Below are 16,427 nucleotides of genomic sequence, written 5' to 3'. Positions count from 1 at the left end.
TATTATCGTGATCACATGGTTGCATTATATTGGAAACATTAATCATTCTAACTGGAGAAGATAGCTTAAATTCTTTATTGAAAGTCTGCAATTTGTCAGCCCTGTTCTTTAGTAACTCTTTTGACTTTTAGATGGGTAGTTTTATTTGTTCGAGTCTCAGTCCAGTGTATCAAGTGTTTTGATTTCATTTTGAGTCTATTTAGACCGTTAAATGGGCTCTAATGTAAATTATGAGCAGTATGTACTTGAATGGTTTTGGACTCACTCCTGGCATTAAATGCTGAAATTTTGCCGATACGGGGCAATGCGGATTGCATTTGTCCGTATTTCACATCCTCATTAAAATATGATATTTGAAGTTAATATATTACTATGACAGTTCAGAAGTTATCAGAAGAGAATGGCAGGTGTTGCCGGTGAGTAAAGAGAAGCGTAGAAGTGGAATAAAAAGTATGGTCTGGAAGCAGTTTTATCAACAAAAGTGTGTCTCATAGATAGATAAGATCTAGTAGAGTGTAGGACTATGGAATATTGTTTTCTGGATGTCCTTGGCCACATCTGAAATCTGAACTCATATGCTTGTTTTGTCTTCTGCTTAAAATTCGGCAAAAATTATTAGTCTTTAGCCGTCACCAAATTTTAACAATTTTTGTAGGATTCTTCAAGTCTCTGCAGAAGAATTGCAACATGGCTTTGACTCTGAGCTCCCAGTTGGTGTCAAAGAACTTCTGACCTATGGTAGAAATCTCTTAGAGTATTGCTCCTATAAAGCACTCGAAAAAACTAGTCGAAGTCAAGATTATATAAGTGACAAGGAATTTCGTCGTTTGACCTATGACATGACGCTTGCCTGGGAGGCACCCAACGTTGAATGTGATCCGCCACAACATGTGAGACAGTTCATTCTTTCTTTGTCTTAGCATCTGTAAGATGCAATAGAACTCTATTTTCCTCTAATACATGATATACTTCTTACATATTGGGTTCTGACCATGCTGCGGCCTCCTCAACTGCAGGACACTACTTCTTGCTTTAAGTCCGAAATGGTGGATGAAGATGAGGGGTCCTTATTTTATTCAAGTTCCACAAATATGGCACTTCAGGTGCTCTTTGCCACTGTCACCCCAGTCTAATCAAGTTTCACCAATGATTAATGGGCTATGCTCATTTTCCTCCTCTTAGTCAGGTTGATGCTGACAAGACAGTTGGTCCGGAAGCCTTTGCCCGCATAACTCCTGCTTGTGTTCTTGTCGCTGATATAATGTCTGTCCACAATCTTTTTGATGCACTCACGAGTTCTTCAGGACACCGCCTTCATTTTCTTGTTTATGACAAATACTTGAGCAGCATTGATAAGTACGATCTTTTTTCTCCAGCGCAGTTATATTTTTTTGAAGATTGAACTCTAAATAATTTGCGTTTTTTTAATCAGTCTTTTTTTAGCAACAATAAACTCTTAATTGAAGTTTAATGATGAATGGATTGCATAATGTTCCTTTCGCTACCTTTTTTCTGTTTTGGGAAAAGCTGAAGACCCTACTGTGTATATAAGCACCTTGTAACTTCAATAAGATAGGATAGTAAATTGTCCAACTTGCCATTTCTGCTATTGTTTTGCTACCCATCCAACTTATAACCCAGCTTCATTAGATAGACTGAATTACTGCTACATGCACGCCTATTGATTTCAACTCTTCACTAATCCTTGTAGCCATCATACCTCATATCAAAACCTGATCTGATACCAAAGTTGTTGGAACCCAATGATAATTCTGGCAAATTTTGTGTCACAAGGCTGGTTTACACCCTCTGAACAGCAGTTGTGGAGGAATATAGCCAAGAGAATTACAAAATGATGCAAGACACAGCTAAACGAAAGGAAAAGATTTCAAAGATGCCCACCTCAAGCTTTTGAGAGTCTAGGACTCTTAAACAAGTCCATCACTTGACCCCTTCTCTCTTCGCCCTCTCCCTATATGCTCTGTTAGTTATCCCCCTTTGTCTTACCCTACCTCCCAAGCTTGAGCACACTGCACACCTTCCTCGGACCTATTTGGGCCCTTAAATCTGATGCTTTTTGTGCAAGGTAGAGGCAACGCTTAATATGTCACTAGATTTGCTGCTACACCATGCTTCGTTGAGCAAAATTATGCCACGTGGGATGCTGAAAATGACGTTGCTCAATCTTGGTTAATGTATCATAATGTGAGGAATTCAGATGCATTGTTGGAATAGATGCTTGGTATGATAGGAATTAAGGTATTAAAGTTGTCTTAAAATTTGCAGTACACAAGATTTAAAAAAAAAAAAAAAGGAAGACAATAACAGAGAATTAAAAACAATAACCGTACTTAAATGCTTCATAAAGAATTGATCCAGATTGCACAAGATCTAGGCTTAAGCCACGGCTGCAATGGGCCGCATTTTCATAGATAGAGGTTGCAGTGTGCTGAATGCTAACACTCCCCGCTCCAGCTGGGGAGCAGATAACAATCAACCTCAGCTTGCATCCAAGCTTTTCGAACCTACTTGAGCTAGGGCCTTTGTTAAGACATCCACAACTTCAGTCTTAGTTAGGATGTGTGCAAAGTCAATAATTTCTGAATTCACCCTCTTTGATGAAGCGTTGGTTATTGCAGTGTTTTTTTAGGGGTCGTGTTAGACAATGTCATTTGCTATGTTGATGGCTGCCATACTGGAATTTGGCTAATTACTCTTCAAGAAGTCTCTTTAACCAAAAGTTTTAGTAAAAACATCATTAGCTTAATTAAAAGGATCACCTTATGCTACCTATTAGCACTTAGCAACTATGGTCAAGTAAGATCTTTTGAATAGCATAATTAGCTTAATAATTGTCGGTAAAGCAAAATGTTTGGACAATCTGGTACTTAAATTTGTTTTTATAATGCCAATGCATCCTGTGTCAATTGGTGATTGTTATTGTCTGAATTCTTTCTAACAGGAAGCTTTATGCAGAGTCATAAAGAATTCAAAACATGTGATAGACACTTCAACGGTGAATCTTCAGCTTGCTGATGGGGAGGTTGTCGTTGATGTTGATGGAACAAATCCAACTCAACCAGTTCTGCAACACATAGGGATCTCTGCGTGGCCTGGTGAGTCGTTGGAAGTCTCAAAATGGGTTGCTTATCACGCACGAAAGGAGTCTAGTTGTCATCTTTGATTAGAACATTATTTATGCAATAAGACAATCCTTCTTGATTAGCAGGTAAGGTAACATGTGAGCTTGTAATTGTCCTCTCTTTAAGAGCTTTCATCACGTCCCATTTTTCTCTTTCCCAAAAGGGCATTGAAGGGGGCCCAAACAAATAAGTTTAGGGAGCTGGGAAAAGGGGATGGAAGAGGGAAAACTGAAGAATGTTGGGGATATTTTAGTCAACAAAAATGCATTTCCAAGAAAGTGGGCCTTGTGCTCACACAAAGCTTAAAGCAAGCTGTGCTTTTTATTGCTTATAAACATGGCAGCTATATGGTAATTTCAAATGATGTGCTGCATGTCGCCTCAATTTCAAGCTCTTGATAGTTGAGCGCCTGTCTGGAGTGTGTTCTCTTCGTGCTATTATTTGTTTAGGTTGGCTTTTATTGTTTATCGTATACTGCCTATAGCCATATATATATGTATATATTCTAACTTATTTACTTTGTAGGACGATTGATCCTCACCAATTATGCTTTGTACTTCGAGCCTCTGGGACTTGGGCTGCATGAGAAAGGTGTTCGATATGATTTAGAAATGGATATGGAACAGGTCAAAAAGCCTGACTTGACCGGACCCCTTGGTGCTCGTCTTTTTGATAAAGCGGTGATGTACAAGTCAACTTCTGTGTATGTTATCTGGTGATATAGATAACTAACAAGTAGTCAATATGTGCTATCACCCCGGGCTTCCTTTTCGATTTACCTTTTATGACTTTTCCATGTGTTGACAGAGCAGAGCCTGTTTATTTCGAATTCCCCGAATTTAATGCAAACTTGCGTCGTGACTACTGGCTGGAGATTTGTCTTGAGATCTTTCGTGCTCATAAGTCTATAAGGAAATACAACCTTGAAGAGATTCAGAAATCAGAAGCACTAGCGAGGGCTATTTTGGGGATCTTCCGATATCGTGCAGTTAGAGATGCTTTTCAATATTTCTCTTCCCACTATAAAACTTTACTTGCATTTAACCTCGCTGAAACTCTTCCTGGAGGAGATGTCATCCTGGAAACTCTGTCTAGTTGCCTGACAAATTTGACTTCTGTTGCTGATAAACATGTTTCTGGTACCATAGATACTAAGATGCACCAGGCGGTATCCCTGGCATCAGTTTTGACACTTGCTCGTCTTGGTTTCGTACCACTGAAGGAGGCTGATATTTATGAAGAAGCAGCTGTTTATGGTGATGTTCGGGTCGGTGAGACAACTCAATTGGAAGTGGCAGTGAAAAAATCCCTTCTTGACACAGGAAGGGCGCAAGCTGCACAGGCAACAGTGGAGCAAGTGAAGGTTGAAGGCATTGACGCAAATGTTGCAGTAATGAAGGTTGATTTGATTTTCATTTCATAAAGTTCTATTGGCGGAAACAACAGATACTTCTGGTATCAAGAAAAGAGCAAAATAAAGACTGCCAAGATTTTTGTTGTACTCTAATTTGAACTTCAAACTCAGCACTGAAAATGCTCGCGGTGCATTAATTTGTATTTATAAGAACAAAAACTGAATTAATTCTTTCTTTTTTTCCCCTCTTAATATGCAGGCCCAGTTTGAATTCCTCGTTGGTACCTTGAAAACATAATCTCATGGATATGCTCTATGAGTTTAGTTATCCATTAACTGGTTTAGCTTCTCATGAGCTCATGATGATAAGGTGTTTTCTTGAAGATGAGAGAAAATCAAAGCAGTATATTGATTTAGATATGGATAACTCTCTCCACTTCTTGCAGGAACCGTTATTCCCCGTCATTGAAGCCGCTTGTCGTCTGTGATTTTTAGCCTCGTGGAAAGACTTCTATAGATCAGGATCATTTTTGTTACTCTCCTGTTACGTGATTTTATGGTAATTGTTTTCTTGGAATTCCAGCATATGTGATCATGATTACATAAAAGTATGTGTTTGTTGGTTGCCTTTGATAGAAATGTCAATCTGATCTACATCATAAAAAGATTTTGTCGTCGAAAATTGTGGGGGTCCAGTTTAGAAATGTATTTTTTCATTGTGGTAACATTCTGTTTTGACACGAGCACGTGCTGATTTTGAATATTTTTATAAGGTGTTTTTTCATATTGAAGGTACTCATCGTAAGTGACCTCATAAAAATGGATATATCTGAAGGTTGTTTTTAAGGTAGCCTAATAGCTGCTTAGCGTATGTCGTAGTTAATGGTGGTTTATCATTGGAAGAATAGCAGCGGCTTCTAGTATGCCAAATGAATTAAAGTATGCACCGCAAACCCCCCCCCCCCCCCGGGGGTGAAATCTTTAGAGAGAAAGCGACCAGGGTCAATAGATTGCCACAATAGATTGTCTGAATAGGCCCCAAAGGTCAAGCACCTTTTGGCGCCTGACTGAGGGCGTCGCCTCTCCCGCTATGAGAGGTGATGAGCATTTTTGGTGCGAGCAAGTGCCTTTGACAACTTTGGTTGATCTTTCATCATCATTTATTTTACTTCTTGATTTTTAATAGTAGAGTCACTACCGAAAAGTGTATCTGTATTTTGAACTGTTGTACCTTAGCATGGTTACCCAATCTTCTGGAAGTCACTACCTGAAACTCCTCTATGGTTTCTATAGTTAATGGTAAATTGAATAACTTGCAGTGATTTTAACTTCATTCAAAATGTTCATTGGCCCCATGATGAAACAGTGATGACTTTAAATAATGATATTCTTGGGTTAAACTTGCCTTCCATCGTACAGGGGGTGGATCAGGTACATATTGCCGTCGATTTTAGTGTTCTTTGCAAGTCTGATGCTCTGGCGTAGGCATTTCAACAGTGGAAGACAAGGAGGAGCTTTTACAGTAACTTCTCCCCCAAATCGAAATGCAGTAGAACAACTATTACAATTACAGGAAGCCATCGCCCAAGTTGAATCACTTATTCAAGCCGGAAATATTACTCTCCTGAAAATAAGAGCTCTTCTACTCGCTTTATTACCGCAAGTGAGTATCCTAGTCATGGTCCATTTCCATAGGGCAAATATTAATATGATGGATAGACAGTGTGCATTTTAATATAGGCTTGCGCTATATCTCAATGTGCATAGCCTTTGCTTAATTTTGGCTGCATTGTGCAAATCTACTTTGAATGAAGAAGCTTTTTTCTAGTACATCTGTACATGAAGTGCGGAAATTCTTTTTTTTCCCCCCATTATATCTATGATAATCCAACTAACATGTCCTCAGCATGGAGAAAGAGGGAGAATTTGGAAATCAGACTTGAAATAATCTCGATTAGAACAGTTAACCTTTCTATCCAAGTAACCATTACACACCTAAAAGAAATACGTTAACATAACCATGATGTACCTGAATCTCTTATTTGGCCCCGAAACAAAAAATCTGAATGTCAATCTTACTGCATCATATGTGAAGAATGATTGTAAAGGAATAATTGTTCCATAATTGATGTCATAATTCTTGGACTTGCTTTTTTATTTTCTCATAAAGCCTATGGATTCAGCTCCATCATAAGATGCGTGATTAAATGATGGGAGTTATTGTAATGCACACATGTTTTCACAGGAGGAATTCCCTCTCACCATAAATTATCCGTTTGTCCTTTAGGCTACGGAGAAGGTTGCATTGTTGCTGGTTTTCATGGCTGCAGCGATAGCTTTTATTCCTCTCAGACACATAATGTTGGTGGTATTTGTAGAGTTATACACGAGGGAGATGCCTTGTAGGAAACAAAGTAGCGAGAGGTGGATCAGGCGGGTTAAAGAATGGTGGGTAAGGATACCAGCAGCTCCTGTCCAGCTTATTAAGCCTGAATGCCTGATGACAGCAAGAAAGTTAAATGATAAATGTTTTCATGTATTATATGAATTCTAGTTTTAAAATGTGCTTTTATATTCTTTTCTTTTGTTCTTAAATTTTTGAAATGTTCATTCTAGGCAGCAGCTTTACTCACATATGCCTTCTGTGCTTCCCCTTTTCCTCCTTCATGTTATAGGATATGGGGCATAAGTGTTGGGTTGACACTTGACAATTCGACTCTTTCAATTTGACTGATGTTTTACACTGCCAATAAAGGATTTACTGCATTATTCTTACCCAATGCTACCTTTGAATAATTAAGGAAGGATGGTCCATCACGTGAAAATGAGGGGGAAAAAAAAGAAAAAGAGACAAGATAATAAACTTGACTACCACTTAAAGTAACAATTTTACTATTTTAGACATTATTTTTTCATGATTCAATTTTTTTCATGTTCCTTCTATAAATGAAAGGGCCCACAGGCTTCTGGAGCAGTAGCAGCAATTACTGCTTTATCTGAGTAACAAGGACGGACATGCACGTGATATCTGCTTGGAAGAGGGACGTAGACGACGACGATAACGGAGTCGTCCAGGAGGACGTCGGACGGGAAGCCGTTGGAGGCGGCGACAGGCGGAAGCCTTGTCGAGGGAGCAGCTGGAAACGGCGTAGAGAAATTATGGCATGTGAAACCTTGGGCATGCCTAACAGGCCTGTCCTTCGAGCATCACCGAGGAAGCAATCTCAGACTCCAAAGAGGAGTTGGATGGAAATGAAGCTACAGAAAGGGGTCTTCTTGCAGCATAAAAATCTGGGGTAATGAAATCTTTGATTAAGTTTCATTCCGGATGATGCCCAGTTTCCAGTTCCAAAACGAAAGAAAAAATAGTCAAGCATATGAAAGGATGACTTGTTTAGCCAGAACGGATCACTGAGGTCTTCAACTGCCTTAGGACATGAACGCGTGGAAAGGCTCTGATTTAAAATAATGGTTAAAAATTGCTGAAGGACGGTTGCTTAAGATGCACGTGAAGGTATATCCATAGATGAATAATCCGTTAATTATGCATAAAGTAGAAGCAAAAGGAGAACGAGAATGAGCAAAGGAGTCCATTGTTATTCATATCACTTTCACAGCATCAGCCATTCTTCACCTAAGAACCTTCCAACACGCAGGAACCAAAGACTAGACAAATGATGAGCGAAACGTTACAGTTACTGAAAGGGTCAATGACATTATTTAGCAAGCACAAACACGACAGATAGTGGACCCCATCCCTAACATGGTTTGTCGCAGAAGCAACGGCGACGGAAGCCACTGCAGTGGCCGTCGGGGAAGCCCTCGGTCTGGCAAACGGAGGCGCAGTTAGATTTGCTCAGACAGGTCCCCTTGAAGCGGTGGCTCTGAGACTCGCACGTCCTTGCTTCTGCGGCCATCGGCCCCATTTCTGATCAACACATAACACAAAAACAGCAGCGTTACAGATCAAAGAGATAGCATTTTGTTTTTTAAACGTAACAAACTCTTAATCTTTTTCTGCTTGGACAAGCAAGACATACGTACAGAAATACTGGTTAGAGGAAGAAGTGGCCAAGAGATACGTACCAGTGGCGACCAAAAGGAGAAGGAGGACGAAAATGGTGGAAACAAGAGGCACAGATTTCGCCATGTCTGAGAATATGAAAGGAAGGGCCTTAGAACGCAATGCAAAGAGGCGACGTGGTGGTCTTAAATAGCGAAGTTAGGGTGGTGAAAAACAGGTGAAAACAATAACAACATCGTCGTTGTTTGGGACTTTGGGTGGGGTCTACGTCCATGTTTTGGTTTTTTATTTTTTCCCCATATATATTGCTTTTACGGTAGAGGGTTACTCTTTTATCTAGTATAAGAGGAATATAATTATCTCTACTCATTACAAGAAGAGTTTATTTCTCAAAAGTTTGAATTATCAGCGTGGATAAAAACTAAGCCATGATTTTAAAAATAAATTATGATTTTAAAAGTGACTTTACTATATAAAAATAAGTATGTGATAAAAGTTTTGTTTTGATTTGAATAAAAATACCTTTTAAAAGTGCTTTTTAGGTTTCCAAATATTAAGAGGGTATTTGGTTACACTCGAAAATAGATTTAAAAAATATTTTTTACGTAAGTTAAAATAAAACTTTTTTCATATACTTATTTTGTATATCATAAAATTACTTTTAAAATCATATTTTATTTTTTACCCAAATACTATTCAACATTCAACATTATCTGGAACATGCCTGTGAGAAAATATATGTATGTGTGTATATATATTAGGTTCTCTATATAGGGTCTCCTCCTTTCTTCCTCTCTGTTGCACGATTTATGTATTGAATAAAATATTTAAATATGACACTTTGAAATTGTATAAAAATTTTATTTCCATATCAAAATTTAAAAATAAATAAGTTTAAATCACTAAAAATTAATATAACTAAACGAATCAAAACTTGCAAATTGAGAGGAAGCGGGTAGAAGTGAAATGGAAGAAGCTGGTTTGTGACACAATAAGCTAAAGTAGTTTACTCATGTTTTTATAATCCTGTTAATAAATTATGTTTTTTCCAAGCAGATGGATATGGAAATTATCACATTATTTATAGTCTACAATAAATAATTTTTTATTATCATCAGTCCATAATAAAAGAGCTAGTTTGACTTTTAATTGGTTCTCTAATATAAGATCTTAATTTATTTTATCTCTTATATTTATCTATTTTTTAATATAACTCTTATAATAGTTGTACATATTAAAATTTTTATCAAATTGTAGTTTTAACTAGTACACTTAGTAAAAATATTTTAAAATAAATAACTAATTTAATTAACTTCTTTAATTTATATCAATTAACTAAATTTTATATTAAACATTAGAAATATTATTTTTAATTTTAATTATAAGATTGTATTTATATTTTATAAATAAATAAAGTTTTATAATCAGAAAGAGGTGGTAGTATGTATTTATATTCTATTCTGAATTCTGATTCAAATTTTGAATGATTGCTCAGCGCTTCTCAGTTCTCCCATTTCTCCAAATGTGGGCCGATTGGATCCGTAGAATTTTGTCTTCGTGCCCGTGCGATCAGATCCTGCCCGACGCATTTAACCGCGCTCGGCCCCACGTTGCCGACAAGTAAAATCTTGAGGAGAAATGGAGTTTTTTTTTTAAAAAAAAAAAGATATATAAATTCAACAAATTTTTTTAATATAATCAAATTAATTAACTAATTTTTATACCAATTACAATACTAATTACAAGGAGTAGATCTCTTCTAGCAAACACGATTAATTCTATAAGTGGATCTGATCATGATATCTCTTGAACCGGCACGCGCGCCCCAGAGCAAAGATGTTCGTATTCTGAAACGACGTCGTTTCTGAATACGCTCCGCTCCTTGACCGACCCCACTGTTCCTGCTGGCGCTTCCTGCTCTTTGCAGCTGTATTATTGTCCTTTTCACAGTCAGAAATTATGATGTTGTTTTGGATCAGACTTTTACAGTACTGTGAAATGTGAATATGGATTTGCGAGAAGAGAAATAGATGCTCTGCGAGGATCAAATTGGGGAAAAAGTGGTATCATGACTTGTCATGTTGAGTTTTTTGTTTTTTCAATTTTCTCAATGATTTATGATGCTTTAATGATTACTGGGAGAAAAAAAGGAAAAGGGACCGGATGACACGTGAACGGTAGGGTTACAAAGATTTCGCTTTCACAGAAGATATCGTTGGTCATCCACCGACGGCGAATGGACAATAGCGCAATATTTTGTGGTCATGAGTCATGATTTCTGGTGATGACAGTAACAGGGTAACATTACCATGAGATCCACAATAAAATATAATTATAAAAAAAATTCTAATGATACTGAGTTATTACGAGATTTTTTTAGTAAATTTTTTCCTTTCTTTCTAAGGACACGTAGCCCACGTTTGGACCGGTTATGTTCTTAAGCCGTTTTGAGCCGGAAACTGAAGTTAGACGAAAAGCGAAGTAATAATAGGAATTAATATAATTATATGATTTACTAAATGACACATAGTAATTGAATATTGTGTAGATAATAAAAGAAGTAGATCCTCAAAGAGGGAAATAAGTTCTCTCAACGTAATACAGCAAACAGCCCATTGAACTAACGACAAGAAAAAAGTGGCTAGACAATTACGATTTAAGACATGTTAAGGACCTGCTTTATCTTTTTATTTTGTTAGCCACACAAAATTTAACTAGGAATCATATGATAAATTCACGTTACCACTTTAACCCGTTTGTGGCAGAAAATTTTAGCACCAAGATGACTAAATTATAAGGAGTCAAACCAAAATATTCCCCTAAAACTAAAATAAACTTAAATTTAAACCAAAAATTATACTACCTCCTGTCCTGTTCTTAATATAAGATCCTGTTTGACTTTTATTTTGATTCTAAATATAAAACACCAATCCACTTTGTCTTTTATATTTATATATACATTTTCTAAATAGCCCTTCTAACAATAATAGCTTTAATTAACACATTTGATTAGCAAGGATATTTAAAGAAAGACAACACCTATTTAGAACAAATAATTAATTTAACTTACTTTCTTAATCTCCCCAAATTAATTAACTGGCTTTTATAATTAGGACCGGAGTTAGTATTAACGTTGATAGTAATATTATTACCAGTAATGGTAACTTCGCAAAAGGTAGGAAAGCAAATCAATGAAAGAGTCGGTTTATTGCTTGATCACTTTCACACCACGAGCCATTCTTTCTTCACCTAAACCCAGGAAAATGAGAACCTCTAACACACAGAAATTAAAGACACAGACAAAGCAAATGAAGCATCTCAGAAAGACTCAAAAGCATTATTCTCAAACATGCACGAACGGCGCAACTTGAGAGTGAAATTAAAGTTGACGGATCAACAAGGTCGGGTGCAGAAGCAGCGTCGTCGGAAGCCGCGGCAGTGGCCGCCGGGGAATCCCTCAGTCCGACAAACGTTGGCGCAGTTAGATTTGCTGATACAGGCTCCCCTGAAGCGGTGGCTCTGAGACTCGCACGTCCTCGCTTCTGCCATCATCGGCCCCATCTCTGATCATCACAACACAACAACGGAATCATCTATCAGCAGTGATAACAGATCACGGAGGAAAAAGATTTGAAGAAAGTGGAATCTGTGCGTTTCCATTTAACAAAAGCAGAACATGCAGAACACGGTAGAACCAAAATATAAGGGTCAGATGAAGAAAGAGTGGAGAGACACGAACCAGTGGCGACGAGAAGGAGAAGGAGGACGATCATGGTGGAAGCTAGAGGCTGAGACCTAGCCATGCCTGAGAAATATGAGAGAGAGAGAGAGAGAGAGAGAGGGTATATGAATCAAAGATGAAGATTGAAGAAGCGGGCAAGGCAGAGTGCTGTTTAAATAGCGAAGGGGTGGGCATTATGAAACAGCAGGATCCTATTTTCTGAAAGCAGACGAAAACAGCGTCATAATAGCATGGAGCCTACTTTTTAATTCTAATTTTAATTTAAGTGTTTAACCTGCCTTTAAAATAAAGATGAGTTACATCACACTTTCTTCTGTGACAACTAGAGAGTATTTGAATAAAAATAAAATTATGATTTCAGAAATAATTTTATAGTTTATAAAGTAAATATGTGAAGAAATTTATCTTAATTTATGAAAAAATAGTTTTAAAAAATACTTATCGACTCATCCAAACACCCCTTCACTCTAATTTGCTAATCATTTAATATTTTAGAAGTAAACTTTTTAATGGTACTTAAAATTTTAAAGTATTATCAACCACTTTGAAAGATTTTGATTAAAGTATATATTTAATTTTTTAATTTTATATGAGTTTTTAGTCCTGGAATTTTTATTTAAAAAATATCATTATTTATAATTTACAGTATTATTTGTTAAAAATGTTAGATTATACGTGAAAATAAATTAGCCTTTTGAAATTTTAATAACATTTTAAATTTTAAATTAAAGACATCTAACTATGCGCACGACTATGCTATTCAGCGTTCAACTGTTTTTAGCATAAATTTAGAAACCCAAAACATTTTCATAAAATGTTCTTAACATTGGTTGTTGTGGGCGGGGGGATAGTGTTTTGGCACCGTCGTGATAAGCGTGGGGGTTATTTATCGGAATGATCGGGAAAAAAGGTGGGAGTGAAAGGGTGGTCCTGGCGCGTCAGTGCCTGCCTTCTGCTTTTGCTTTTTGAGTTTTGACAACGTGCCCCTCTTCTTTTTCTTCTGATCTTATCTGTCCCAACCTTTTTCATCTTTAACCACGCATTTAAGTCTTGAATGCTTATAGGCAGGTAATTGGAATAATTTTTTTTATATAAAAAAAATAAACTTTTTCACATACTTGTTTCATATTTTATAAATTATAACTAAAATAATTTCAATTGGGGACAATTCTTATAGTATTCTGACAATTTTAATTTAGGGGAGTGTTTGGCAACAATTAAAAATGCTTTTAAAAAATATTTTTTTATAAAATGAGACAAATTCCTTCACATATTTATTTTATATACTATAAAAGTATTTTTAAAATTATGATTTAATTTCTACCAAAACACTCCTTTAACAGTGAATACATTGTGCCTAAACGGTTAAAACAACTTTTATTAAGGCCAACACATGTTTGCCCAATCCAGTGTTTATATAAATTTAGTTTGTGTGCCCATCTCTTGTGCACTGAGCGTTAAATTTGAACCGTCTGAATTGTTTAAAATCTAGATTTAATATAATTTTATTTTTATATTCTTTTATTATGAGAATATTTTTATATTCTTGATGATTTAATATTTTAATGCGTATAGAATTTAAAATAAAAATTATCTTTTAATAGTTATCCTAAAAAATACTTTTTATTTTAAAATTTATTAGTTCGATATTTTAAATCTAACTTATTAAAACTATATTTTCATGGCGAAGTTCCACTGCTACTGAGATTGGTTGCGTGTGTGTGTGTATAGATTAAATATTGAATTTTACATGATTTTTCTTAAATTTTGGATCATGTATAGATAATTTTCGTAACATTTAAAAATTTACAATAAATATCTTAAAATCTTACATCATACAATTAAATTTTAAAGATTAAAGAAGTTTATTTTACACGATTTAAAATTTAGGAGAATTTTGTATGATGACACGCAGGCGCACGCTATATGCTTATCACATTAACGAGTTATTGACTTTTATGCCCCGTTCATTTATGCCTAATCCAACGTCAATCTCTGATTTTTATAACTTCGTGAGAATACATTGATGTTGATTACTATTTTTTTAATTAATTATTCATGTATTCTCAGCTATGCTCCACAAAATTAAAGCAAGCCACGTTAGTCCCAAGTCCCCACTTATTATTATTATTATTATTATCATCATTTTGCCAACAGTCACAGCTTATTATAAAGAGTATAGCTAGTAACAACCAACTTCATTAAATAATTGGTAATAAATCTTTTATAAATTAAATACTTATCTTTTTGTCTAGATGTGCTGTTTTCAATGAATACTACGTTGATGTTGATTGATTTTTTCTCTTGATTTAGGGGGTGTTTGGCAAAACCAAAACCATGGTTTCAGAATCACTTTTCCGCAAAACGAGATAACCTCCTCCACATATTTACTTCGTAATCCGTAAAAGCACTTCTGAAACCATGGTTTGGTTTATATCCAAACACCCCTTAATAAATATGTTTTTTGAAATTTAAATTTATTTCGAAATCAAGGAGTCCTAGTCTCTTTTAATAAATATGTTTTTTGAAATTTAAATTTATGTTTTTCTTATTAAAAGGCTGAGGTTGCTTACCATATATCAACTAAATACTTGTTGGTTGATTTTTAATATCATTATTTAATATTGGTTTTAAACTAAACGAAAGTACAGTATGGGCATCTCTTTCAATAAAAATTTGAACCTTATTTTGTCATATGAAAACTATAGTTTTAAAAGTGTTTTACAGTGTATGAAGCAAATATATGAAAGAGTTTGTTTCGTTTCGGGTAAAAAAAAAACTTTGGTGCTTCTAAGCATTTTTTTTTTTTAAGAGGGACTAGTCATTTTCCAACCCTGGTTGGCAATTTTTGTGTTAAAAAAGGAGAGGCGTTTCGCGACAATTATGGGCCTACTTTCCGTCTGAACGCGTACGTGGGTTTCCCTTTTGGTGATCCATCATTCATCTTTGCCACTGCTCACTTCCCACTTCTCACCGCTTTTGATTTCATGATCTTTGTCTCAATCACTCATAAAGAACTTTGTTTTTATCAATTATTTACTTTTCAATTTCCATTCCTTATTTTCTGTCTTTCTTTTTCACTTGGATTTCCTCTTCCACAAAATGTTCGGTGCCTTTGTTTTTTTTCCCCCCTCAGTCTCTAATTCTATTAGTTACAGTGAAAATGTTCGTTGCCGACGCTTCTCAGAAACGAAAAAGAAACATTCAAAGATGACTGCAATTTCGCTCATGCCAAGCTTTTTGCAGGATAATTTTGACCTGAAAGCCAGAAAGAAAGTCCCGCTCGCTTCTTTAAAACTGTTTATATAAATAAAAACAAAACTTTTTTACATATATTTATTTTGTATATAGTTAATTTGTAATTTAAGAAGCTGCTTTTAAAAATTAAAACCTCCAATTCCAATTCCAAACAAACCCCCACAGGTCAAGTCATATCTCGTGTTTCCAAAATCAAGCTTTCCACTGAACGAGTGAAGTTGCCAAACAAAAATCCAATCACTATTTTATTTAATATACTGTCATAAATATAAGAGATGCATTATAAAATAGGTTTTATATTTAAAATCATAGTACTCCTCCGGTCCTTAATATAGGACCCAATTGGTGAGTTGGTTTTGGTTCTAAATATAAGACCCATTTCTCATATTTATCAATTTTCTCTAAATTACCCCTATAGATACCCCCTCAATCATAATCAAGTGTAGAAGAGGGAGGGGGTATTAAGAAAGATGATTATGGTGTTTTAGGAAAAACATGTCACATTTTTTATAATTAACTAACTTACCTAACTTCCTTAATCTAATCAAATTAGTTAAATGGGTCTTATATTAAGGACCGGAGGAGTATATCAAAACATATTTATAAGTCACTAACAATATACTACCTTCCGTTCTAATTATAAGACTTAGTTGACTAATTTAAAGAGATTAAGAAAATAAGTTAAGTTAGTTATTTGTAATAAATAGATGTTGTCTTTCTTAAAATATTTTTACTAATCAAGTATATTAGTTAAAACTACTATTATTAAAAGGACTATCTTAGAAAAAAATACATAACTATAAAAGACAAAATGGATTGGAGTTTTATATTTAAGACCAAAATAAAAATCTAACAAGGTTTTATATTAAGGACCAGGAGTAGTAATTTATTTTAAACTCCGTGCAA

General features: G+C 35.4%; 3 protein-coding genes across 3 annotated transcripts; 1 reads left to right on the top strand and 2 right to left on the bottom strand.

The window, feature by feature from the left end:
- Nucleotides 1–372: 372 nt before the first annotated feature.
- LOC114749213 (uncharacterized) lies at nucleotides 373–3,827 on the top strand. Its single transcript, XM_028937705.1, has 7 exons — nucleotides 373–416; nucleotides 656–890; nucleotides 1,017–1,103; nucleotides 1,187–1,356; nucleotides 2,977–3,116; nucleotides 3,669–3,769; nucleotides 3,822–3,827. Exons 1-7 carry the CDS (start codon nucleotides 373–375, stop codon nucleotides 3,825–3,827), a joined length of 783 nt encoding a protein of 260 aa, XP_028793538.1.
- Nucleotides 3,828–8,074: 4,247 nt separating this feature from the next.
- LOC114749205 (defensin-like protein) lies at nucleotides 8,075–8,666 on the bottom strand. The gene is made up of 2 exons (XM_028937700.1): nucleotides 8,584–8,666; nucleotides 8,075–8,425 (listed from the first exon to the last, which is right to left on the bottom strand). The coding sequence occupies exons 1-2, from the start codon at nucleotides 8,645–8,647 to the stop codon at nucleotides 8,256–8,258; spliced, it is 234 nt and encodes a 77-aa protein (XP_028793533.1). The 5' UTR covers nucleotides 8,648–8,666; the 3' UTR covers nucleotides 8,075–8,255.
- Nucleotides 8,667–11,699: 3,033 nt separating this feature from the next.
- LOC114749212 (defensin-like protein) lies at nucleotides 11,700–12,370 on the bottom strand. The gene is made up of 2 exons (XM_028937704.1): nucleotides 12,261–12,370; nucleotides 11,700–12,084 (listed from the first exon to the last, which is right to left on the bottom strand). Exons 1-2 carry the CDS (start codon nucleotides 12,322–12,324, stop codon nucleotides 11,915–11,917), a joined length of 234 nt encoding a protein of 77 aa, XP_028793537.1. The 5' UTR covers nucleotides 12,325–12,370; the 3' UTR covers nucleotides 11,700–11,914.
- Between the last annotated feature and the right edge of the window lie 4,057 nt (nucleotides 12,371–16,427).

The sequence above is a fragment of the Neltuma alba genome, unplaced genomic scaffold (genome assembly GCF_004799145.2).
Source record: "Neltuma alba isolate B1F8T4 unplaced genomic scaffold, ASM479914v2 tig00005981_pilon, whole genome shotgun sequence".
In the NCBI taxonomy this organism is placed as follows: domain Eukaryota; kingdom Viridiplantae; phylum Streptophyta; class Magnoliopsida; order Fabales; family Fabaceae; genus Neltuma; species Neltuma alba.
The sequence above is the reverse complement of the archived record's forward strand: the minus strand, read 5'-3'. Positions and strand labels throughout refer to the sequence as shown.